Source organism: Dysidea avara, chromosome 1 (assembly GCF_963678975.1).
Source record: "Dysidea avara chromosome 1, odDysAvar1.4, whole genome shotgun sequence".
Taxonomy (NCBI): domain Eukaryota; kingdom Metazoa; phylum Porifera; class Demospongiae; order Dictyoceratida; family Dysideidae; genus Dysidea; species Dysidea avara.
Window position 1 is genome coordinate 28,827,604 of NC_089272.1, and position 24,681 is coordinate 28,852,284.

The 24,681-nt window shown below is 38.4% G+C and overlaps 1 protein-coding gene across 2 annotated transcripts in view; it reads right to left on the reverse strand.

Annotated features, from left to right (window-relative positions):
* LOC136260739 (uncharacterized) overlaps window positions 1-24,681 on the reverse strand; it is a 226,248-nt gene that overhangs the window by 98,871 nt on the left and 102,696 nt on the right. For both annotated transcript variants that reach the window (XM_066054604.1, XM_066054597.1), the window contains exon 3: window positions 6,178-6,501. In XM_066054604.1, coding sequence (XP_065910676.1) covers window positions 6,178-6,501 — 324 coding nt within the window. The remainder of the gene's footprint in view (window positions 1-6,177; window positions 6,502-24,681) is intronic.

The window sequence follows — 24,681 nt, forward strand, 5'->3', positions numbered from 1 at the left end:
ACCACTGCTTGTCACGCCTACCAGATAAACCGCTTGGGGTAATGCTTTGAAAATCGTTGTACAGATGGAGTAATCATCTTAGAAAGGTTCATCAATGGTGTAGAAGAATCAGACTTGAAGCCACGGAGTTATAACACGAAATCCAACTTGGTGCAGCAAGTGCGAGATCGAGATACTCTAATAGAGCAGTCATCCTAATAGAGCAGTCACCCTGAACAGAATTAAGAGATCAGCTAGAAACAAGTAACCTGTATAGAGATCAGCTACGAACAAGTCACTCTGTAGAGAGATCAGCTACAAACAATTCACCCTGTAGAGAGATCAGCTAGAAGAAGTTACTTTATAGGGAGTTCATGCAACTCTGGAAAGAGATAGTTCAGCTAGAAGAAATCACCTTGTAGAGTTCAGCTACAAAGAAACCACCATGTAGAGAGTTCACCTACAAACAAATCGGCCTGTAGAGAGATCAATAGAAGAAGTTACCTTGCAGAGAGTTCAGCTACAAAGAAACCATCATGTAGAGAGTTCAGCTACAAACAAATCTCCCTGTAGAGAGATCAGCTAGAAGAAGTTACCTTGTAGAGAGTTCAGCTACAAAGAAACCATCATGTAGAGAGTTCAGCTGCAAACAAATCACCTGTAGAGAGTTCAGCTGCAAACAAATCACCCTGTAGAAAGTTCAGCTAGAAGAAGTCGCTTGTAGAGAGTTCAGCTACAAAGAAACTGCCATGTAGAGAGTTCAGCTACAAACAAATCACCCTGTAAAGAATTCAGCTACAAACAAATCGCTCTGTAGAAAGATCAGCTAGAAGAAGTTACATTGTAGAGAGTTCAGCTACAAAGAAACCATCATGTAGAGAGTTCAGCTGAAAACAGATCACCTGTAGAGAGTTCAGCTTCAAACAAATCACCATGTAGAAAGATCAGCTAGAAGAAGTCACCTTGTAGAGAGTTCAGTTACAAAGAAACCACCATGTAGAGAGCTCAGCTACAAACTAGTGACCTTGTAGAGATATCAGCTAGAAGAAGTTACCTTGTAGAGAGTTCAGCTACAAACAAATCACCCTGTACAAAGATCAGTTAGATGAAGTTACCGTGTAGAGAGTTCAGCTACAAAGAAACCATTCTGTAAAGAGCTCAGCTGCAAACAAATCACCTGTACAGAATTCAGCTACAAACAAATCACCCTGTAGAAAGATCAGCTAGAAGAAGTTACCTTGTAGAGAGTTCAGTTACAAAGAAACCACCATGTAGAGAATTTAGCTACAAACTAGTGACTCTGTAAAGACATCAGCTAAAAGAAGTTACCTTGGAGAGAATTCAGCTACAAAGAAACCATTCTGTAAGGGCTCAGCTGCAAACAAATTACCTATACAGAATTCAGCTACATACAAATCACCCAGTAGAGAGATCAGCTAGAAGAAGTTATCTTGTAGATAGTTCAGTTACAAAGAAACCACCATGTAGAGAATTTAGCTACAAACTAGTGACTCTGTAAAGACATCAGCTAAAAGAAGTTACCTTGGAGAGAATTCAGCTACAAAGAAACCATTCTGTAAGGGCTCAGCTGCAAACAAATCACCTATACAGAATTCAGCTACATACAAATCACCCAGTAGAGAGATCAGCTAGAAGAAGTTATCTTGTAGATAGTTCAGATACAAACAAATCACCCTGTAGAGAGATCAGCTAGAAGAAGTTACCTTGTAGATAGTTCAGCTACAAACAAATCTTCCTGTAGAGAGATCAGCTAGAAGAAATTACCTTGTAGAGAATTCAGCTACAAAGAAATCACCATGTAGAGAGTTCACCTGCAAAGAAATCACCCTGTAGAAAATTTAACCACAAACAAATTGCCTTGTAGAAAGATCAGTTAGAAGAAGTTACCTTACAGAGAGTTCAGCTACAAAGAAACCATTCTGTAAAGAGCTCAGCTGCAAACAAATCACCTGTACAGAATTCAGCTTAAAAAAAATCACCCTGTAGAAAGATCAGCTAGAAGAAATTACCTTGTAGATCGCTCAGCTACAAACAATTCACCCTGTAGAGAGAGCATCTAGAAGAAGCCACCTTGTAGACTGTTCAGTTACAAAGAAACCACCATGGAGATTTCTGTAATCAATTATGTATTATATATATAATTTGTACATTTACTGATAAAATATTTAAAGTACATCTATATACTTCATCTTTTCTTCTTCCTATGGTAAAGAAAAAAAAGATAGGTTAAAAAAGTCCCAAAGCCAGCCATAGGCCGGTTTTGGGGTATACAAATACAAAAAGAAATGAAATCTAATCCAAAACAGCCAAGCTGTAAAAAAAGGGTGCGGCCCTCAAAAAGGCTATTGTGAAAAAGATGTGAAATCCAAGGTGGCGTCCAAGAAATAGCTGTGATGGTAGGTTAATGGTAAAAATTTTAATAATGACAATTCAGTGCCAAGACCAAGCGGCACAAAAATTCACCTGAATTGTCGTTATTAAAATTTTTACCATTAACCTACCACCACAGCCATTTCTTGGCCGCCACCTTGCATTTCACATCTTTTTCACCATAGCCTTTTTGAGGGCCGCACACTTTTTTTACAGCTTGGCTGTTTTGGATTAGATTATTATTCTTCCTCTTTTTGCACACTTACCAAACTGCTATAAAACGCGAACGCCATATCCGATTGCCTTGAAATTAGGCACACAGAAGGGGGGTACAAAGGTGCATCTCGGTACCAACTTTGGCTGGAATACCATAAATAGGCAAAGAGTTATGAGCAATTATTCACGAAAAATAACACCAATATGTTGTCATGCCTACAGGGTAATCCGTGTATGGGAAGAAGCTGAAAATCGGTGGGTGAATAGGTTAACTATTGATCCTAAAACCTTTTGTGGTTTGAAAGAAATCGAGCTTAAAACCAGGAAGATACAACGTAAAAACCAACAGTGTGTAACAATTATGCAACCGAGATTAGCTAATAAAAAATGACTACTTGCCACGTCTACCACATAAACCGCTTGGGGTAATGCTTTGAAATTCGCTGTACAGATGGAATAAACATCTTAGAAAGGCGCTTCAATGTTGTAGAAGAATCAGACTTAAAGCCACGGAGTTATAACATGAAATCCAACTTGGTGTAGCAAGTGCGAGATCGAGATATTCTAATAGAGCAGTCATCCTAATAGAGCAGTCACCCTGAACAGAATTCGAGAGATCAGCTAGAAACAAGTAACCTGTATAGAGATCAGCTACAAACAAATCACCCCGTAGAGAGATCAGCTAGAAGAAGTTACCTTGTAGGGAGTTCAACTACGGAAAGAGATAGTTCAGCTACAAAGAAACCATCATGTAGAGAATTCAGCGGCAAACAAATCAACTGTAGAGAGTTCAGCTACAAACAAATCTCCCTGTAGGGAGATCAGCTAGAAGAAGTTTCCTTGTAGATAGTTCAGCTACAAAGAAACCACCATGTAGAGAGTTCAGCTACAAACAAATCACCCTGTAGAAAGATCAGCTAGAAGAAATCACCTTGTAGAGAGTTCAGCAAAACAATCATGTGAGAGTTCAGCTACAAACAAATTGCCCTGTAGAGAGATCAGCTAGAAGAAGTTACCTTGTAGAGAGTTCAGCTACAAAGAAACCATCATGTAGAGAGTTCAGCTACAAACAAATCACCCTGTAGAAAGATCAGCTATAGAAGAAATCACCTTGTAGAGAGTTCAGCTACAAAGAAACCATCATGTAGAGAGTTCAGCTACAAAAAAATCGTCCTGTAGAGAGATCAGCTAGAAGAAGTTACCTCGTAGAGAGTTCAGCTACAAAGAAACCATCACGTAGAGAGTTCAGCTGCAAACAAATCACCTGTAGATAGTTCAGCTGCAAACAAATCACCCTGTAGAGAGTTCAGCTATGAAAAGATCACCCTGTAGAAAGTTCAGTTAGAAGAAGTCGCTTGTAGAGAGTTCGGCTACAAAGAAACTGGCATGTAGAGAGTTCAGCTACAAACAAATCACCCTGTAGAGAATTCAGCTACAAACAAATCGCTCTGTAGAAAGATCAGCTAGAAGAAGTTACCTTGTAGAGAATTCAGCTACAAAGAAACCATCATGTACAGAGTTTAGCTGCAAACAAATCACCTGTAGAGAGTTCAGCTACAAGCAAGTCACTCTGTAGAGAGATCAGCTAGAAGAAGTTACTTTGTAGAGAGTTCAGCTACAAAGAAACCACCATGTAGAGAGTTCAGCTGCAAATAAATCACCTGTAGAGAGTTCAGCTACAAACAAGTCACCCTGTAAAAAAAGATCAGCTAGAAGAAGTTACCTTGTAGAGAGTTCCGCTACAAAGAAACCATCAAGTTGAAAGTTTAGCTACAAACAAGTCACCCTGTAGAGAGATCAGCTAGAAGAAGTTACCTTGTAGAGAGTTAAGCTACAAAGAAACTATCATGTAGAGAGTTCAGTTACAAACAAGTCACCCTGTAGAAAGATCAGATAGAAGAAGTTACCTTGTAAAAAGTTCCGCTACAAAGAAACCATCAAGTTGAAAGTTCAGCTACATACAAGTCACCCTGTAGAGAGATCAGCTAGAAGAAGTTACCTTGTAGAGAGTTCAGCTAGAAGAAGTCACCTTGTAGAGAGATCAGCTACAAAGAAATCACCGTGTAGAGGATTCAGCTGCAAAAATATCACCTGTAGAGAGTTCAGCTACAAACAAATCACCCTGTCGAGAGTTCAGTTAGAAACAAGTCATCTTGTAGAGAGGTCAGCTAGAAGGATCACCCAGTAGAGAGTTCAACTACGAACAAATCACCCTACAGATAGTTCAGGAACAAACAAGTCACCCTGTAGAGAGATCAGCTAGAAACCAGTGACCTGTAGAGAGTTCAGCTACAAAAACAAATCACCCTTTAGAGAGATAAGCCAGACAAAGTAACCTTGTAGAGAGATCAGATAGAAACAAATCACACTGTGGAGAGTTCAGCTACAAAGAAACCACGCTGCAGGGAGTTCATCTACAAGCAAATCACCCTGTAGAGAGTTCAGCTACATTTCAAGTCACCCAGTAGAAAGATCAGCAGCAAACAAGTTATCCGTAGGGAATAATAAATATATTTACTGATAAAATCAGAATTAGTTAAAGTATTTAAAATCTTCTTCATCTTTTTCTTCTTCCTGTGGTAAAGAAAAAAAGATAGGTTAATAAAGCCCCAAAGCTGGCCATAGGCCGGCTTTGTGGTATACAAATACAAAAAGAAGTGAAATCTAATCCAAAACAGCTAAGCTGTAAAAAAGAGTGTGGCCCTCAAAATGGCTATGGTGGAAAAAGATATGAAATCCAAGGTGGCGGCCATGCAAGAAATGGCTGTGATGGTAGGTTAATGGTAAAAATTTTAATAACGACAATTCAGGTGAATTTTGTGCCAAAACCAAGTGGCACCAAATTCACCTGAATTGTCATTATTAAATTTTTACCATTAACCTACCATCACAGCCATTTCTTGGTCGCCACCTTGGATTTCACATCTTTTTTCACCATAGCCATTTTGAGGGCCACACTCTTTTTTTTACAGCTTGGCTGTTTTGGATTAGATTTAAATCACTTCACAATGTAAACAATGCTGACGCAGATTCCCTTCAGCATTTTTGTTCAAAGGGGGATATAACACATCTGTAAGTAACAACAAATGTTATAAACTATAATAAAAATATTTTGGTGATGCAATGCTTAAAATTGCATTAACATTTTGTGACTGAGGAAAATAGATTCAGCTTCTAAGACTAGAGGACACAATTTTACTATTTTAAACTCAGAATTTAGTCAAGAGTGGAAGCAGTCAGTCAGTATTGCTATGAATGTGCAAAAACACATAGCTAACCAACAGCACTGAGTGATGTTAACCCTCTATCAAAGATCACAGACACTCTATCGGCTGCTCTTTAGCCAACCATGTGATCTGAATGTTTTAAAGGAACACACTCATCGCTCTACCAACCACACAATTTTCACACTTGTGAAAATAATACAATAAAAATTTTAAGTGGCTCCTTATACGTATGCATGTAGATGTACAAAAATCATGCAATTTTGGCTCCTGTACTACACAGATGCACATGTACTGTATGTTGGTTTGATCATACAATAATATGTGTGCTGATACACATACACATATGTATTTAAATTGTCAACACCTGATGAAATTAGAAGAAAAGCTTTCCTACTCATCATATCATTCGCTAGACAACGATAAGAACTACTTCCAAGTATATTATTAACTTTCACACCAGTGATCATGAGTACACTGGTCAGTATATCTCCAGCAATAGTTGTAGTAATATTGAAGGGAACTCCTCTTTGAGATGTAGATAATGTTGAAATACCACCTCCTACTCTTATCTGCTGCCATGTCACATTACTACTAGTTATGTTAGTACCATTCCTATCCACTACACAAGTAAACACTGCAACTCCTTCAGCACACAATGTGACATCACTTGGTTGTGTTGTTATTGTAGCTGTGTGTAATACAGAGAGCACACATGATTTACACTATAATATATAACAGATTATGAAAAGTGACCGGATCTGCAAAAACCTGACACAAATCGTAATTGTTTGTTAAATATTTATAATCTACTTGGCCAAATGCAAGCCTGGCAAAGTTTCAGCCCTATATGCTAATAACTTTGGGAGTTACAGCCATACAAAGTAGTAACAACAGAAAGATCGATTTGTACCGCAAGTATAGGAAAACAAATTACAAGCGCTTACTATGTAAAATGGTTATGAGCAGAATGGCACACAAAGTTGAAATTTGCACCATCTATTCACCAAGAGTAAGGGGTAAGTGGGTAAGTTTGTCCTTGTATTATCTTTCTTCACTACATACAAAGGCATAATTAGTGAAGAAAAATCAATCACATACTTTTGTTTCGGCGTGATGTAAACAATTTCCCATAACTATCGTATCGTTGCGTCTACTGCAATGAAACAAAGATTTTCGAACTTCTCCTAAGCAGGTAAATAAAATGGTATCCAGGTTTTATTTTCTTCACTAATAGCAAAGTATTCAAAATATGTACATTTTTTTTACTAATATGCAATTATTTCACCCATTGTATTCAATGCTCTGTACTGTAAATTTAGGCTTGCACAATTGTGTTGGGTTTTCACAGATCCGGTCACAAACATAGGGAGCACAAATGTTCATGATTTGAAACGCTTCTGACAAATAGCTATGTAAATTGAAAGAAATATTTAGCAAAATTTTCTACTTCAGGACTGATTAACAGCCTAACTGATGCCTTTAGACAAGCATATCTCCCAATGCCACAAGCTTTATTTCTTCACTATTCAACATCACTTGGGCCCGAGATGTCATTTTTACTAAACAAAACAGTTACAATGCATTCATAGTAGAGTTACCTTGTCCTCTTTGTGTTCCACTTCTTTTTGTTTACAGCGCAAAGTGACTTACTGTATGCCTACATAATTTTGAGCATATTGATAGGTGTAAAGGAATTGGGGATTATTCTGGCATTTAAAGCAATTTGTAAAACGTAATTGGTACAATATCAAGACACACGATAGTATGTCATGTGGCCAAGTACAGTCAGTGCATCCACGCAACAGACAAGTGTGTAATTTACCGTAACCAAGAAAATGCTGTTTTATGCATCCGTAGCTTGATAGTTCCTGACCAGAAATTAACCATTTTTTCTGTGGATACTACTTCAGGGTGGGACACCTACCATTTCAAATTTGAGCTGAATCCGCCAAGCCATCACTAAGATACATGTCTTCAAATTTCATCTTAGTTTCTTTGTATTTTTCTTCTTCTTTTCTCTCTACTTAGAAAAATCGCTATAACCCCTGCATGCTGTAGTCGATTTTCTTCACATTTGGGGGCTCTACGAACGTAATATAGCATTTTACAGTCCAAATTTTGTACATTTTGGAAAAGTACAAGGGGGTTATATGCAATTTTCAAAAAATTCGATAGTAAATTTTTGTCACGGCCGCAGAGTAAACCGCTTAAAGGAATGACTTGAAAGTCAGTCTGTACATTATAGTAACCATCGTTGTGCAAACCTTTTGTGGTTTGAAAGAAATTGCACTAACAGTCATGGAGTTATAACAAAAACGCCAACCATATGTAAAATGCACACGATCGAGTTTTGTTAATAAAAAAAATACTTGCCACACCTATCAGGCAAACTAGTTGATGGAAATAGCTGAAATCAAGTAGAGATGTGGATAAATCATTTTAGAACAATCTTTCAGTGGTTTAGAAGGAATCAGATTAAAATCCACTGCGCTACATACACTATGAAAGTGAACTAGGTGTACCAAGTGTGTGATCGAGATACTATAATAGTGCAGTGACCCTAATAGAACATTCAACTATGTAATAAGTCACTCTATTAGAACGTACAGCTACCATCAAGTCACCATGTAGAGAGTTCAGCTAAAAACAAGTCATCTAACAGGGAGTTCAACAGCAATCAAGTCACCGTACCAAAAACAAATTACACAATAGAGAGTTCAGTCACAAACAAGTAATTCTGTAGGGGGTTCAACTACAAACAAGTCACCCTGAAGACAGTTTAGCTGCAAACAAATCACTCTGTAGAGAACTCAGCTACATTTCAAGTCATCCTGTTAAGAGCTCAGTAAAAACAAGCAGCCCTGTAGAGAGATCAGCTAGAAACAAATCACCCTGCAGAGAGATCAGCTTGATCAAGTCACCCACTAGGGAGCTTAACTACATTTCAAGTCACCCTGTAGAGAGTTTAGCTAGAAACAAGTCACCCTGTAGAGAGATCAGCTAGAGTCAAGTAGAGAGATTAGCTAGAAGCAAGTTATCCTGCAAAGAGTTCAAATACATTTGAAGTCACCCAGTAGAGATATCAAGTAACCTTGTAAAGAGATAAGCTATATTTCAAATCACCCTGTATGGAGATCAGCTCAAAACAAATCACCCTGTAGAGACATCTGGTAGAAACAAGTCACCCTGTAGAGAGTTCAGCTAGCAAGACGCCACCTTGTGGAGAAATCAGCTAGAAACAATTCACCCAGTAGAGAGATCAGCTAGAAAAGTCACCCTGTAGAGAGATTAACTAGAAACATGTCACCCTGTAGAGAGTTCAGCTGGAAACAAGCCAGCCTATAGAGAATTTGTAGAGAATTCAGCTACAAACAAACTCTCTCAGTAGAGAGATCAGCTAGAAGCAAGTTATCCTGCAAAGAGTTCAAATGCATTTGAATTCACCCTGTAGAGAGATCAAGTAACCTTGTAAAGAGATAAGCTACATTTCAAATTACCCTGTAGAGATATCAGCTCGAAACAAATTGCCCTGTAGAGAGATCTGGTAGAAGCAAGTCACCCTGTAGAGTAGCACGTGAAAAGTCACCCTGTAGAGAAATCAGCTAGAAACAAATCACCCTGTAGAGAGATCAGCTAGAAACTATCACCCTGTAGAGAGTTAAGCTGAAAACTGTAAAGTAATCAGTTAGAAACAATTCACCCTGTAGAGATCAGCTAGAAACAAATCACTCTGTGGGGAGATAGAAACAAATCACACTATAGAGAGATCAGCTAGAAAAAATCACTCTATAGAGAGATCAGCTGGAAACAAGACACCCTGTAAGAGCCCAACTACTTTTCAGGAGAGTCCAGCTACGTACGAACAAATCTCTCAGTAGAAAGATTAGCTAGAAATAAATCACCCTGTACAGTATTCAGTTAGAAACAAATCCCCCTGTAGAGAGATCATTTAGGCAAGTTACTCTGTTACCTACAAAAAGTTTAACTATTTTTCAAGTCACCTGTAGAGTGCTCTGTAGCCCTGTAGAGAGATCAGCTAGAAACAAATCACCCTGTAGAGAGATCAGCCAGAAACAAATCACCCTATAGAGAGATCAGCTTGATCAAGTCACCCAGTAGGGAGTCCAACTACATTTCAAGTCACCCTGTAGAAAGATTAGCTAGAAACAAGTCACCCTGTAGAAAGAACAGCTAGAAAAAAAATCACCCTGTAGAGATCAGCTAGAAACAAGTCACCCTGTAGAGAGTTCAGCTGGAAACAATTCACCATGTAGAAAGATCAGCTAGAAACGAGTCACCTTGTAGAGAGATCAGCTAGAAAAAAAGAGAGAATTCAGCTACATTTCATAGTGCTTCAGCTGGAAATAAGCCACCCTGTGGCGAGTTCAACTACAATTTAAACATTCACCATGTGCTCAAAGAGTACAGTTACATTATGAGGCTCCTTGTAGGACTTTCAGCTACATACACATTTCCTTGTAGAGTATTCAGCTGCAAACAGTTCAACCTGTATGACTTCTTTTTTTATGATCAATCAATACAATTACTAAATGTGACCGTCTCAGCAAAAACCCAACTTGTTCGCACAAGCATGCGTATTGACAAAATTGAAATTTAAAAATAATTCGTAAAATTACGCATGCTACAAAAAAAAACTACGCAAGTTGTTATTGGGTCAGTACTTGAAGAAGAAAGACTCAAATCGATTAAAACTATATACCATCTTATTCGCCTGCTCATGGAGAGTTCGAAACTCTTTTTTTAGTTTCTCTAGCTCCAACGGTATGCGTGTCACGTGCGTTTGTTTATGATGCGGTAAACGTAAACAAGATTGTCATGGTTTCTTCTACCAAACCGCTTTCATATCCATATATGCAAGTATCTACAGAGCTAATACTATACCTTGGCTGATGTGCTGATCCATGGTGAACATTATAAGCCAAATTGCAACGCTGTAGACTAATCCAAATGGAAGTTATGGCTGCAAATGTAAGCGCCTGTAGTTTATTTCAGTATAGTCGCTGTACAAATCGATTACTTAGTCTCCCTACTGTCTATTGCTATAATTTCAAAACTACACACCACAGAAGGCTCAAACTTTGGTTGTCCATTGCTTGGACACTGCTGATATTGCTGAGTGAATTAAAAAAAAATTTATTGCGCGAACAAGTCGGGTTTTTGCTGAGATGGTCACAAATAATATTGCCTAAATGGACATGTAGCTAAACAAGTCATATAAATCTTCTTCATAATAATCTTCTCTTTGTGGTAAAGAAAAGACAAGTTAAAAGAAATATCTAAAGCTGGCCATAGGCTGTCTGAAATTACAAAAAGAAGTGATATCTAATCAAAAACAGCCAAGCAGTAAAAAAAGGGTGCAACCTCCAAATAAGTCAGGGTGAAAAAAGTTCTGAAATCAAAGGTAGCGGCCAAGAAATGGCTGTGATGGTAGGTTAATTGCAAAAATTTAATAATGACAATTCAGATGAATTTGGTACCGAATACTAATGAAACTTGGAGGAGGCAACACAAATTCACCTGAACTATCATTATTAAAATATTTTCCATTAACCTACCATCTCAGCCATTTCTTGGCCACCCAAGAATTCAAAAAAAATGCGATTATGTCCTGTTTTTGCAGATCCAGTCACATTTAAATACATACATAGAAATCTACTCTTATATTATGTCACCACTAAAGCGCATAATTATGTACTTGTTAACCCTTAAACCTGCAGAGAACTTTTGGGGAATGAGGGTTTACACAATATGGGCTCGCACAGTGACACTACGTGTTGTAACTTAATTCTTACAACCTACAAATATATGACTAAAAGTCTGTTCACTGGGCTACTTGTAGAAGGTTAAATGAACATTGTAAGTACAGTGGCTTACTTGTTATGAAGTGATAAACAGTGATGAGTTGCGTCCCTGTGATACAAAATTCTTGTCACGTGTTTAATCTGATTTGGGTTTACTCACATGAGCCTGATAGAGAAAGTTTAACAGCGAATCAAATGGAAGTTGTTGCGAGGTGATAGGAGCCACCACCATCGAGTTATTGACCAAAAAAAAGTGTGTAAAGGTATGTAAAGGGTTTGCATGTTTTCTTACCAAAAAGTTATTTTCACGGCTGGTTTTGTCCTCACCATTTAGTGATAGAGTAAAACCCTAGGTATCATTTTAATCCTCGTTACATCACAAATAGAATGATGTAAATCGCATAGCCATGGGATGGATGCTTTGAAAGTTGCAGCGCTTAGTGCAAGGAATGTGTATTTATTAAGTTTAAATCCAGCTTTCTGGATTATGCGAGTTTAAGGGTTAAAATATTTTATAGAATTTCATGGAATTCAGGGTACTGACTACTGATCTAATCACTGTAAAGTTGAGTAGAAGTTTGTAATTCCTAGTTTTAATCATAAATATTCCAGTAGTAATATGTGACACTAGGACTGATTTTCCACAAATACTTGTAGCTACAGCTCAGTTGTAGAGGAAGACCTCATAAAAGTAAAAAAAAAATCTGGTAACTTAAAGAGCTCATAATTTATTTGGAGCGACCAAGAATTAACGTTAATGCAACTAACTTATGTTTAATCCATAACACCTTAGCTGAAAACGGGTGGTGGCCAAGAATGACTGTTGACACACAACTCTTATACAAGTACACATAAAAAATTTGGAATTTTTCAACTTGAGTAGGGACCATAACACATCGATAAAAGTACTGAAACAAGCTGGATTAGTGCACGATATTAAATCACAGTAAAACAATAAGAAGTGTTATATCCCTACTGTGCTCAAGATACACCATAATGGAAATACACAGTAGGGATATAACATTTCTTATTGTTTTACTGTGATTTAATACCGTGCACTAATCCAGCTTGTTACAGTACTTTTTATTGATGTGTTATGGTCCCTACTCTAGTTGAAAATTCCAAATTTTTCTGTGTATTTGTTTGTTAACTTTTTTTTGTAAATAATTATTATGACCACGCATACCGCATCTGAAATGGAGCCGCATGCTCCAATTATCGTTTGAAAAGTGAAGTATCCATTATGCTTTGTTGTCAGCTATGTTCAACCTTTTACATAGCATTTCGAATCAAGAACTGTTCGAAAAGCACCTCTGCAATCCACGCATACCGAAAGAAATGGTGCTGCGCGCCCCAATTATATCAATTATCGTCTGAAAAGTGACGTATCCATTACATTTCATTGTTGGCTATTTTCAACTGGTTAAACAGCAGTACGAATCAAGAACTGTTTGAAAAGCACCTCTGCTATCAAAATAGCCACTATGAAAAATACGGACGATTTCCGTTACGAAGGGAAGCCATCATGTGTTATCGCCAAATCGACACTTTTAAAGATGAATGGAAGAAAAAGAAGACACTGGTAAGTCCATGAAGAATGCATTGTACGTACTGCGTAGGGATGAGCCTATTATGCTCAAAAACTTTCCTATTAATCCTTCCTGAACTTCTTAAAAATTTTCCTGAATATTCTTTTTTAATTCCCATATGGTCACAATTATTCTTTTATTATTCATTTTTGTAATAATTGAACTGTGTTACAATATTTGAATGAATAATGTATTATTATGTACTGTATTGTCATTACAGGAAACTGAGCTGGCTAGTTACTATAAAACTTGTAAAAAAGTTTACAAGAAATATGGTATAATTATAATCTAATCAAAAACAGCCAAGCTGTAAAAAAAGGTGCGGCCCCCATAAAGGCCATGATAAAAAAAGATGTGAAATCCAAGGTGGCGGCCAAGAAATGGCTGTGATGGTAGGTTAATGGTTAAATTTTAATAACAACAATTCAGGTGAATTTTGTGCCGCTTGGTCTTGGCACCAAATTCACCTGAATTGTCGTTATTAAACTTTAACCATTAACCTACCATCACAGCCATTTCTTGGCAGCCACCTTGGATTTCACATCTTTTTTCACCATGGCCTTTATGGGGGCCGCACCTTTTTTTACAGCTTGGCTGTTTTTGATTAGATATCACTTCTTTTTGTATTTGTATACTGCAAAGCCGGCCTATGGCTGGCTTTGGGGTTCTTTTAACCCACGTGTTTTTTTCTTTACCACAGGAAGAAGAAAAGAACTTAAAGAAGATTTTTAATACTTCAATTATTTTTGATTTTATTAGTAATTATACAAATTATATACATATAAAGACACACGGTAGTGTGTCGTGCGGCCCAAGAAGCCGGCGCACCACACTGTGAGTATATTTACAGGAAGAAAGTAAACGTGATTTTCACACCTTTGTAGCTCCGTGATTCCTTATCCGATTGAAACCAACGTTGCTACAGAAGTGCCGGCTAGGTAGGGGAGTCCACATTCCAAATTTGAAGAAAATCGCTCCAGCCATTTCCGAGATACGAGCGGCCAAAGTTTGGGTTTTTTTTCTTCGTTTTTTTCTTCTTCTTCTACTTCTTCTTTTCGCACACTTTGCAAAATCCGCAATAAAACACGAATGCGTGCTCCAATCGGGCTGAAAGTTTGCACACTTAAAGGGCTCAGTAAGGCGAATCTCAGTACCACGTTTGGTAGGAATCCGATGAACATTCACTGAGTTATGACCAATTATTTGCGTAAAATAATGTCGAAGGTCTGTTACGCCCACAGGGTAAACCGCTTGAAGGAATGAGCTGAAAATTGCTATGTAGATGAGTAACTATCGTAGGAGTGCCTTTTTGTGGTTTGAAAGGAATCCAGTTAAAGGCCATCGAGATATAACACACAATCCAACCTGTGTCACAATTACATGTTGTAACTTCGTTTTGTGTGTGTATGTATGTACTGTAAGTTACTCATATTGTATTTGTGTTCTCAGGGCATAGCTGAAAAACAGCCTTTTTGGCTGATGCTATTTTCCCTGATTAAATTAATTTAAAAAAAAAAAATTACGCGATCGATTTTTATGAATAAAAAACTAATATTTTTCACGCCTACCAGGCAAACCGCTTAGAGCAGTGAGCTGAAAGTCGGTGTGTGGCTGGAATAATTATCATAGAAAGTCCATGCAGTAGTACAGAAGAATCGGATTACAAACCACTGAGTTATGATTCCAAAGCCAACTACGTATAGCATATGCGAGATCGAGATACTCTAATAGAACAGTCACTCTAATAGAGCATTCAGCTAATTTATTTACTCCATTATAGAATTCTATTACATTGCAAGTTCTTCTATAGCGAGTTCAGCTGCAAACAGTTAATCTTATAGACAGTTCAGCAAGAAGCAAGTCACCCTATAGAGAGTTCAGTTACAGATATATCGCTGTAGTGATTCAGAAGAATCAGACAATTACAAGTCACACTGAAGAGAGTTCAGCTATAAACAAGTCATGCACCCTGTGGAGAGTTTGGCTACACTCTCTAGAGAGTTCAGCTACAAACAAGTCACTGTGGAGAGAGTTCAGCTACAAAGAAGCTACCCTGTAGAGAGTTCATCTATACAAACAAGTTAACCTATAGAGACCAGCTGCAAACAAGTAACCCTGTAGAGATTTCAGCTACAGACAAGTCACTTTATAGTTTATACAATGTTCAGCTACAAGTAAGTCACTCTGTAGAGAATTCAGCTACATACAAGTCACTATGTAGAGAATTTTGCTACAAACAAGTCACAGTGTAGAGAGTTCAGCAACCAAAAAACCACCTGTAAAGAGTTCAGCTATACAAACAAGTTACTCTGTAGAGAGAACAGCTAGAAACAAGAGAGAGCTCAGTTAGAAGAAGTTGCCCTGTAGAGATCTCAGCTGCAAAGAAACCCTGTAGAGAGATCAACTACAAACAAATCACCCTGCAGAGTGTTCAGCTATAAACAAATCACCCTGTAGAAAGTTCAGGTACATACAAATCACTCTATATAGAGTTCAGCTACAAGAAAAATCACTCTGTAGAGAGTTCAGCTACAAAGAAACCATCCTGTAGAGAGTTCAGCTACAAAGTTACCCTACAGTGAAATCAGTTTGAAACAAGAGATTTCAGCTAAAAACAAATCAACCTGTAGAGAGTTAAGCTACAAACACATCACCCTGTAGAGAGATCAGCTACAAACAAATCACCTTGCAGTGAGTTCAGCTACAAACAAATTACCCTGTAGAGAGATCAGCTACAAACAAAACACCATGTAGAGACTTCAGCTACAAACAAATCAACCAGTAGAGATTTTAGTTACAAACAAATCACCCACTGTAGAGAGATCAGCTACAACCAAATCACCCTGTAGAGAGATCAGCTACAAACAAAATACCTTGCAGTGAGTTCAGCTACAAACAAATCAACCTGTAGAGATTTCAGTTACAAACAAATCACCCACTTTAGAGAGATTAGCTACAACCAAATCACCCTGTAGAGAGATCAGCTACAAACAATCACCCTGTAGAGAGATCAGCTACAAACAAATCACCCTGTAGAGAGTTCAGCTACAAACAAATCAACCTGTAGAGAGATCAGCTATATAGACACTAGACACAATAATTTATAGGGAATTCGGTTACAAGCAAATCACCCTGTAGAGAGTTCAGCTACAAACAAATTACCTTGTAGAGAGTTAAACTACAAACAAATTACCCTGTAGAGAAATCAGCTACAAACAAATCACCTTGTAGAGAGTTCACTTACAAACAAATCTACCTGTAGAGATATCAGTTACAAACAAATCACCCCCTGTAGAGAGATCAGATCACCCTGTAGAGAGTTCAGCTACAAACAAATCACCCAGTAGAAAATTCAGGTGTAAAAAAATCACCCTATAGTCAGATAGTTTTGATACAAACAAATCACCCTGTAGAGTGTTCAGCAAGATAACAGTCACCCTGCAGAGACATCAGGTTAAGAAGCCACCTTGTAGAGAGTTCAGCAACAAATAACCCACTCTGTAGAGAGTTCAACTAGAAACTAGTTACCCTATACAGAGATTAGCTATATGTAGAAACAAGTCATCCTGTAGAGAATTCAGCTACTAATACATCACCCTGTAGAGATTTCAGCTACAAACAGATCATCATCCTGTAGATAGTTCAGCTATAGATCCAAGTCACCCTATAGTAGGAGAAGTCGCCTTGTAGAGAGATCAGCTAGAAACAAGTCACCTTGTAGAGACCAGCTACAAAGAAACCATCCTGTAGAGAGTTCAGCTACAAACAAATCACCCAGAGAGTTCAGCTATGAACAGATCACCCTGTAGAGAGTTCAGCTATACAAGTCACCCTGTAGAGAGATCAGCTAGAAGCAAGTCACCTTGTAGAGAGTTCAGCTACAAAAAAACCATCCTGTAGAGAGTTCAGCTACAAACAAATCATCCTGCATAGAGTTCAGCTACAAATAAATTACCCTGGAGAGAGTTCAGCTACAAACAAATCACCCTGTAGAGTGTTCAGCTAGATAAAAGTCACCCTACAGAGGGATCAGGTCACCCTATAGAGAGATCAGTTAGAAGAAGTGATCTTGTAGAGAGTTCAGCTACAAAGAACCCACTCTGTAGAGAGTTCAGCTAGAAATAAGTTACCCTATAGAGAGATCAGCTAGAAACAAGTCACCCTGTAGAGATTTCAGTTACAAACAGATCATCCTGTAGATAGTTCAGCTAGATACAAGTCAGCTTGTATAGAAATCAGCCAGAGGAAGTCATCTTGTAGAGAGCCAGCTAGAAACAAGTCACCTTGTAGAGAGTTCAGTGACAAAGAAACTATCCTGTAGCGAGTTCTTCTACTAACAAATCGTCCTGTAGAGTTCAGATGCAAACAAATCACCCTGTAGAAAGTGCAGCTACAAACAAATCAACCTGTAGAGAGTTTAGCTACATTTCAAGTCCCTTAGTAGAAAGATCAGCTGCGAACAAGTTATCCAGTAGGGAATAATAAACATATAATAAATATATCTATATAATTACTGATAAAATCAAAAACAGTTGAAGTATTAAAAATCTGCTCTGTCTTTTTATTCTTCCTGCGGTAAAGAAATAGGATAGGTTAAAAAAGCCCCAAAGCCAGCCTATGGCCAGCTTTGGGGTATACAAATACAAAAAGAAGTGATATCTAATCAAAAACAGCCAAGCTGTAAAAAAAGGTGCGGCCCCTAAAAAGGCCAAGGTGAAAAAAGATGTGAAATCCAAGGTGGCGGCCAAGAAATGGCTGTGATGGTAGGTTAATGGTAAAAATTTTAATAACGATAATTCAGGTGAATTTGGTGCCGCTTGGTCTTGGCACAAAATTCACCTGAATTGTTGTTATTAAAATTTTTACCATTAACCTACCATCACAGCCATTTCTTGGCCGCCACCTTGGATTTCACATCTTTTTTCACCTTGGCCTTTTTAGGGGCCACACCTTTATTTACAGCTTGGCTGTTTTTGATTAGATATTTATTACATGCCCATTATTCCCCACAGGATATTTTTTTGCAGCTGATCTCTGTACTGGGTGACTTGAAATGTAGCTGAACTATCTACAGGATGGTTTCTTTGTAGCTGAATTCTCTACAAGGTGACCTCTTCTAGCTGGTCTCTCTACAGGGTGATTTGTTTCTAGCTGAACTCTCTACAGGTGATTTGTTTGCAGCTAAACTCTCTAAATGGTGGTTTCTTTGTAGCTGAACTCTCTACATGATGGCTTCTTTGTAGCTGAACTCTCTATAAGGTGACTTCATCTAGCTAAACTCTCTCCATGATGGTTTTATTGTAGCTGAACTCTCTACAAGGTTACTTCTTCCAGCTGATCTCTCTACGGGGTGATTTGTTTCTAGCTGAACTCTCTACAGGTGATTTGTTTGCAGCTAAACTCTCTACATAGTGGTTTCTTTGTAGCTGAACTCTCTACATGATGGTTTCTTTGTAGCTGAACTCTCTACAAGGTAACTTCTTCTCTACAGGGAGATTTGTTGTCGTTGAATTCTCTACAGGGTGGTTTGTTTGAGGCTGAACTCCCTACATGGCGGTTTCTTTGTAGCTGAACTATCTACAAGGTAACTTCTTCTGGCTGATCTCTCTACAGGGTGATTTTTTGTAGCTGACCTCTCTTTAGGGTGATTTGTTTGTAGCTAATCGCTCTACAGGTTGATTTGTTTGTAGCTGAACTCTCTATAGGGTGATTTGCTTGTAGCTGAACTCCTTACATTGTGTCTAGTTTCTAGCTGATCTCTCCACAGGATGATTTGTTTGTAGCTGATCTCTCTGCAGGTTGATTTATTTGTACCTGATCTCTCTATAGGGTAATTTGTTTGTAGCTGAACTCTCTATAAGGTTATTTGTTTGTAGCTGATCTCTCTACAAGTTGATTTGTGTGTAGCTGATCTTTCTGCAGGTTGATTTGTTTGTAGCCGATCTCTCTACAGGGTAATTTGTTTGTAGCTGAACTCTCTATAAGGTGATTTGTTTGTAGCTGATCTCTCTGCAGGTTGATTTGTTTTAGCTGAACTCTCTACAGGGTGATTGCTTGTAGCTGAACTCCTTGAATTGTGTCTAGTTTAGCTGATGTCTCTACAGGGTGATTTTTTGTAGCTGAACTCTCTACAGGGTTATTTGTTTCTAGCTTATCTCTCTACAGGTTGATTTGTGTGTAACTGATCTCTCTACAAGCTGATTTGTTTGTAGCTGTTCTCTCTACAGGGTAATTTGTTTGTAGCTGAACTCACTGCAAGGTGATTTGTTCGTAGCTGAACTCTCTACAGGGTGATATGTTTGTAACTGAAGTCTCTACAGGGTGATTTGCTTGTAACTGAATTCCCTATATTGTATCTAGTGTCTATATAGCTGATCTCTCTACAGGTTGATTTGTTTGTAGCTGAACTCTCTACAAGGTGATTTGTTTGTAGCTGAACTCTCTACAGGGTGATTTGTTTGTAGCTGATCTCTCTACAGGGTAATTTGTTTGTAGCTTAACTCTCTACAAGGTGATTTGCTTGTAGCTGAACTCTCTACAGGGTGATGTGTTTCTAGATGATCTCTCTACAGGGTGATTTTTTTGTAGCTGAACTCTCTACAGGGTGATTTGTTTGTAGCTGATCTCTCTACAAGGTGATTGTTTGTAACTGATCTCTCTACAGGGTGATTTGGTTGTAGCTGATCTCTCTACAGTGGGGGATTTGTTTGTAACTGAAATCTCTACAGGTTGATTTGTTTGTAGCTGAAGTCTCTACACGGTGTATTGTTTGTACCTGATCTCTCTACAGGGTAATTTGTTTTTAGCTGAACTCACTGCAAGGTGATTTGTTTGTAGCTGATCTCTCTACAGGGTGATGTGTTTGTAGCTGAACTCTCTACAGGGTGATTTGCTTGTAACTGAATTCCCTATATTGTGTCTAGTGTCTATATAGCTGATCTCTCTACAGGTTGATTTGTTTATTTGTAGTTGAACTCTCTACAGGGTGATTTGTTTGCAGCAGAACTCTCTACAGGGTGATTTGTTTGTAGCTGAACTCTCTACAGAGTGATTTGTTTGTAGCTGATCTCTCTACATTTGTAGCTGATCTCTCTACACGGTGATTTGGTTGTAGCTGATCTCTCTACAGTGGGTGATTTGTTTGTAACTAAAATCTCTACAGGTTGATTTGTTTGTAACTGAAGTCTCTACATGGTGTTTTGTTTGTAGCTGATCTCTCTACAGGGTAATTTGTTTGTAGCTGAACTCACTGCAAGGTGATTTGTTTGTAGCTGATCTCTCTACAGGGTGATGTGTTTGTAGCTTAACCTTCTATAAGGTGAATTGTTTGTAGCTGAACTCTCTACAGGGTGATTTGGTTGTCGCTGAACTCTCCAGAGGGTGAATTGTTTGTAGCTGAACTCTCTACAGGGTGATTTGTTTGTAGCTGATCTCTCTACAGGGTGATGTGTTTGTAGCTTAACCTTCTATAAGGTGATTTGTTTGTAGCTGAACTCTCTACAGGGTGATTTGGTTGTAGCTGAACTCTCCAGAGGGTGAATTGTTTGTAGCTGAACTCTCTACAGGGTGATTTGTTTGTAGCTGAACTCTCTACAGGGTGATTTGTTTGTAGCTGATCTCTCTACAGGGTGATTTGTTTGTAGCTGATCTCTCTACAGGGTGATTTGGTTGTAGCTGATCTCTCTACAGTGGGTGATTTGTTTGTAACTGAAATCTCTATAGGTTGATTTGTTTGTAGATGAAGTCTCTACATGGTGTTTTGTTTGTAGCTGATCTCTAATTTGTTTGTAGCTGAACTCACTGCAAGGTGATTTGTTTGTAGCTGATCTCTTTACAGGGTGATTTGCTTGTAACCGAATTCCATATATTGTGTCTAGTTTCTAGCCGATCTCTCTACAGGTTGATTTGTTTGTAGCTGAACTCTCTACAGGGTGATTTGTTTGTAGCTGAACTCTCTACAGGATTGTTTCTTTGTCACTGAACTCTCTACAAGGTGACTTGCTTCTAGCTGATCTCTTTACAGGGTGACTTGTATAGCTGAACTCTCTACAGGGTGATCTGTTCATAGCTGAACTCTCTACAGGGTGATTTGTTTTGTAGCTGAAATCTCTTGTTTCAAACTGATTTCACTGTAGGGTAATTTGTTTGTAGCTGAACTCTCTACAGGATGGTTTCTTTGTAGCTGAACTCTACATAGGGTGATTTGTATGTACCTGAACTTTCTACAGGGTGATTTGTTTTTAGCTGAACACTCTGCAGGGTGATTTGTTTGTAGTTGATCTCTCTACAGGGTTTCTTTGCAGCTGAGATCTCTACAGGGCAACTTCTTCTAACTGAGCTCTCTCTTGTTTCTAGCTGTTCTCTCTACAGAGTAACTTGTTTGTATAGCTGAACTCTTTACAGGTGGTTTTTTGGTTGCTGAACTCTCTACACTGTGACTTGTTTGTAGCAAAATTCTCTACAGAGTAACTTGTATGTAGCTGAATTCTCTACAGAGTGACTTACTTGTAGCTGAACATTGTATAAACTATAAAGTGACTTGTCTGTAGCTGAAATCTCTACAGGGTTACTTGTTTGCAGCTGGTCTCTATAGGTTAACTTGTTTGTATAGATGAACTCTCTACAGGGTAGTTTCTTTGTAGCTGAACTCTCTCCACAGTGACTTGTTTATAGCTGAACTCTCTCCACAGTGACTTGTTTATAGCTGAACTCTCTAGAGAGTGTAGCCGAACTCTCCACAGGGTGCATGACTTGGAACTCTCTTCAGTGTGACTTGTAATGTTCTGATTCTTCTGAATCACTACAGCGATATATCTGTAGCTGAACTCTCTATAGTGTGACTTGCTTCTTGCTGAACTGTCTATAAGATTAACTCTTTGCAGCTGAACTCCCTACAGAATAACTTGCAATGTAATAGAATTCTATAATGGAGTAAATAAATTAACTGAATACTCTATTAGGGTGACTGTTCTATCAAGACACACGGTAGCGTGTCGTGCGGCCCAAGAAGCCGGCGCGTAACACCCGTGAGTATATTGACAGGAAGAAAGAAAACGCAATTTTCGCACCTCCGTAGCTCTGTGCTTCCTTGATGAAACAAGACGATTTTTGCTGTGGACATGCCCTCCAACTGCAGCACTCCACATTCTAAATTTGAGCGAAATCGCTCCGTGCATTCCCGAGATATGCGACTTCAAAAATTGGCTCAGTTTCTTCTTTTTTTGTTTCTTCTTATTTTTCTTTTTCTTGTCGCACACTTACAAAAACTGCTATAAAACTCGACGCCATATCCGATTACCTTGAAATTTGGCACACAGAAGGGGGATATAAAGGCGCATCTCGGTACCAACTTTGGCCAGAATACGATAAACAGGCAAAGAGTTATGAGCGATTATTCATGAAAAATAACACCAATATGTTGTCACGCCTACAGGGCAAACCGCGTATGGGAAGAAGCTGAAAATCGGTGGGTGAATAGATTAACTATTGAACCTCAAACCTTTTGTGGTTTGAAAGAAATCGAGCTAAAAAAACAGGAAGATACAACGAAAAAACCAACAGTGTGTAACAACTACGCAATCGAGATTAGCTAATAAAAAAACGACTGCTTGCCACGCCTACCAGATAAAGCGCTTGGGGTAATGCTTTGAAAATCATTGTACAGATGGAGTAATCATCTTAGAAAGGATCATCAATGGTGTAGAAGAATCAGACTTAAAGCCACGGAGTTATAACACGAAATCCAACTTGGTGCAGCAAGTGCGAGATCGAGATACTCTAATAGAGCAGTCATCCTAATAGAGCAGTCACCCTGAAAAGAATTCAAGAGATCAGCTAGAAATAAGAAACCTGTATAGAGATCAGCTACACACAAGTCACCCTGTAGAGAGATCAGCTAGAAGAAGTTACCTTGTAGGGAGTTCATGCAACTATGGAAAGGGATAGTTCAGCTAGAAAAAATCACCTTGTAGAGTTCAGCTACAAAGAAACCACCATGTAGAGAGCTCAGCTACAAACAAATCGCCCCGTGGAGAGATCAATAGAAGAAGTTACCTTGCAGAGAGTTTAGCTACAAAGAAACCATCAAGTAGAGAGTTCAGCTACAAACAAATCTCCCTGTAGAGAGATTAGCTAGAAGAAGTTACCTTGTAGAGAGTTCAGCTACAAAGAAACCATCATGTAGAGAGTTCAGCTACAAACAAATCTCCCTGTAGAGAGATCAGCTAGAAGAAGTTACCTTGTAGAGAGTTCAGCTTCAAACAAATCACCCTGTAGAAAGATCAGCTAGAAGAGGTCACATTGTAGAGAGTTCAGTTACAAAGAAACCACCATGTAGAGAGCTCAGCTACAAACTAGTGACCTTGTAGAGACATCAGCTAGAAGAAGTTACCTTGTAGAGAGTTCAGCTACAAAGAAACCATTCTTTAAAGAGCTCAGCTGCAAACAAATCACCTGTACAGAATTCAGCTACAAATAAATCACCCTGTAGAAAGATGAGCTAAAAAAAGTTACCTTGTAGAGAGTTCAGTTACAAAGAAACCACCATGTAGAGAATTCAGCTACAAACTAGTGACCCTGTAAAGACATCAGCTAGAAGAAGTTACCTTGAGAGAGTTCAGTTACAAAGAAACCATTATTTAAAGAGCTCAGCTGCAAACAAATCACCTATACAGAATTCAGCTACAAACAAATCACCATGTAGAGAGATCAGCTAGAAGAAGTTATCTTGTAGATAGTTCAGCTACAAGCAAATCACCCTGTAGAGAGATCAGCTAGAAGAAGTTTACTTGTAGAGAGTTCAGCTACAAAGGAACCATCATTTAGAGAGTTCAGCTTCAAACAAATCACCTGTAGAGAGTTCAGCTACAAACAAATCTCCCTGTAGAGAGATCAGCTAGAAGAAGTTACCTTGTAGAGAGTTCAGCTACAAACAAATCACCCTGTAGAAAGATCAGCTAGAAGAAGTCACCTTGTAGAAAGTTCAGTTACAAAGAAACCACCAAGTAGAGAGTTCAGCTACAAACTAGTGACCTTGTAGAGACATCAGCTAGAAAAGTTACCTTGTAGAGAGTCCAGCTACAAAGAAACCATTCCGTTTAGAGTTCAGCTGCAAACAATTCACCTGTATAGAATTCAGCTACAAACAAATGACCCTGTAGAGAGGTCAGCTAGAAGAAATTACCTTGTACATAGTTCAGAAACAAAGAAACCACCAAGTAGAGAGTTCAGCTGCAAAGAAATCACCCTGTAGAAAATTCAGCAACAAACAAATTGCCCTGTAGAAAGGTCAGTTAGAAGAAGTTACCTTTTAGAGAGTTCAGCTACAAAGAAATCATTCTGTAAAGAGCTCAGCTGCAAACAAATCACCTGTACAGAATTCAGCTACAAACAAATCACCCTGTAGAGAGATCAGCTAGAAGAAGTTACCTTGTAGAGAGTTCAGCTACAAAGAAACCA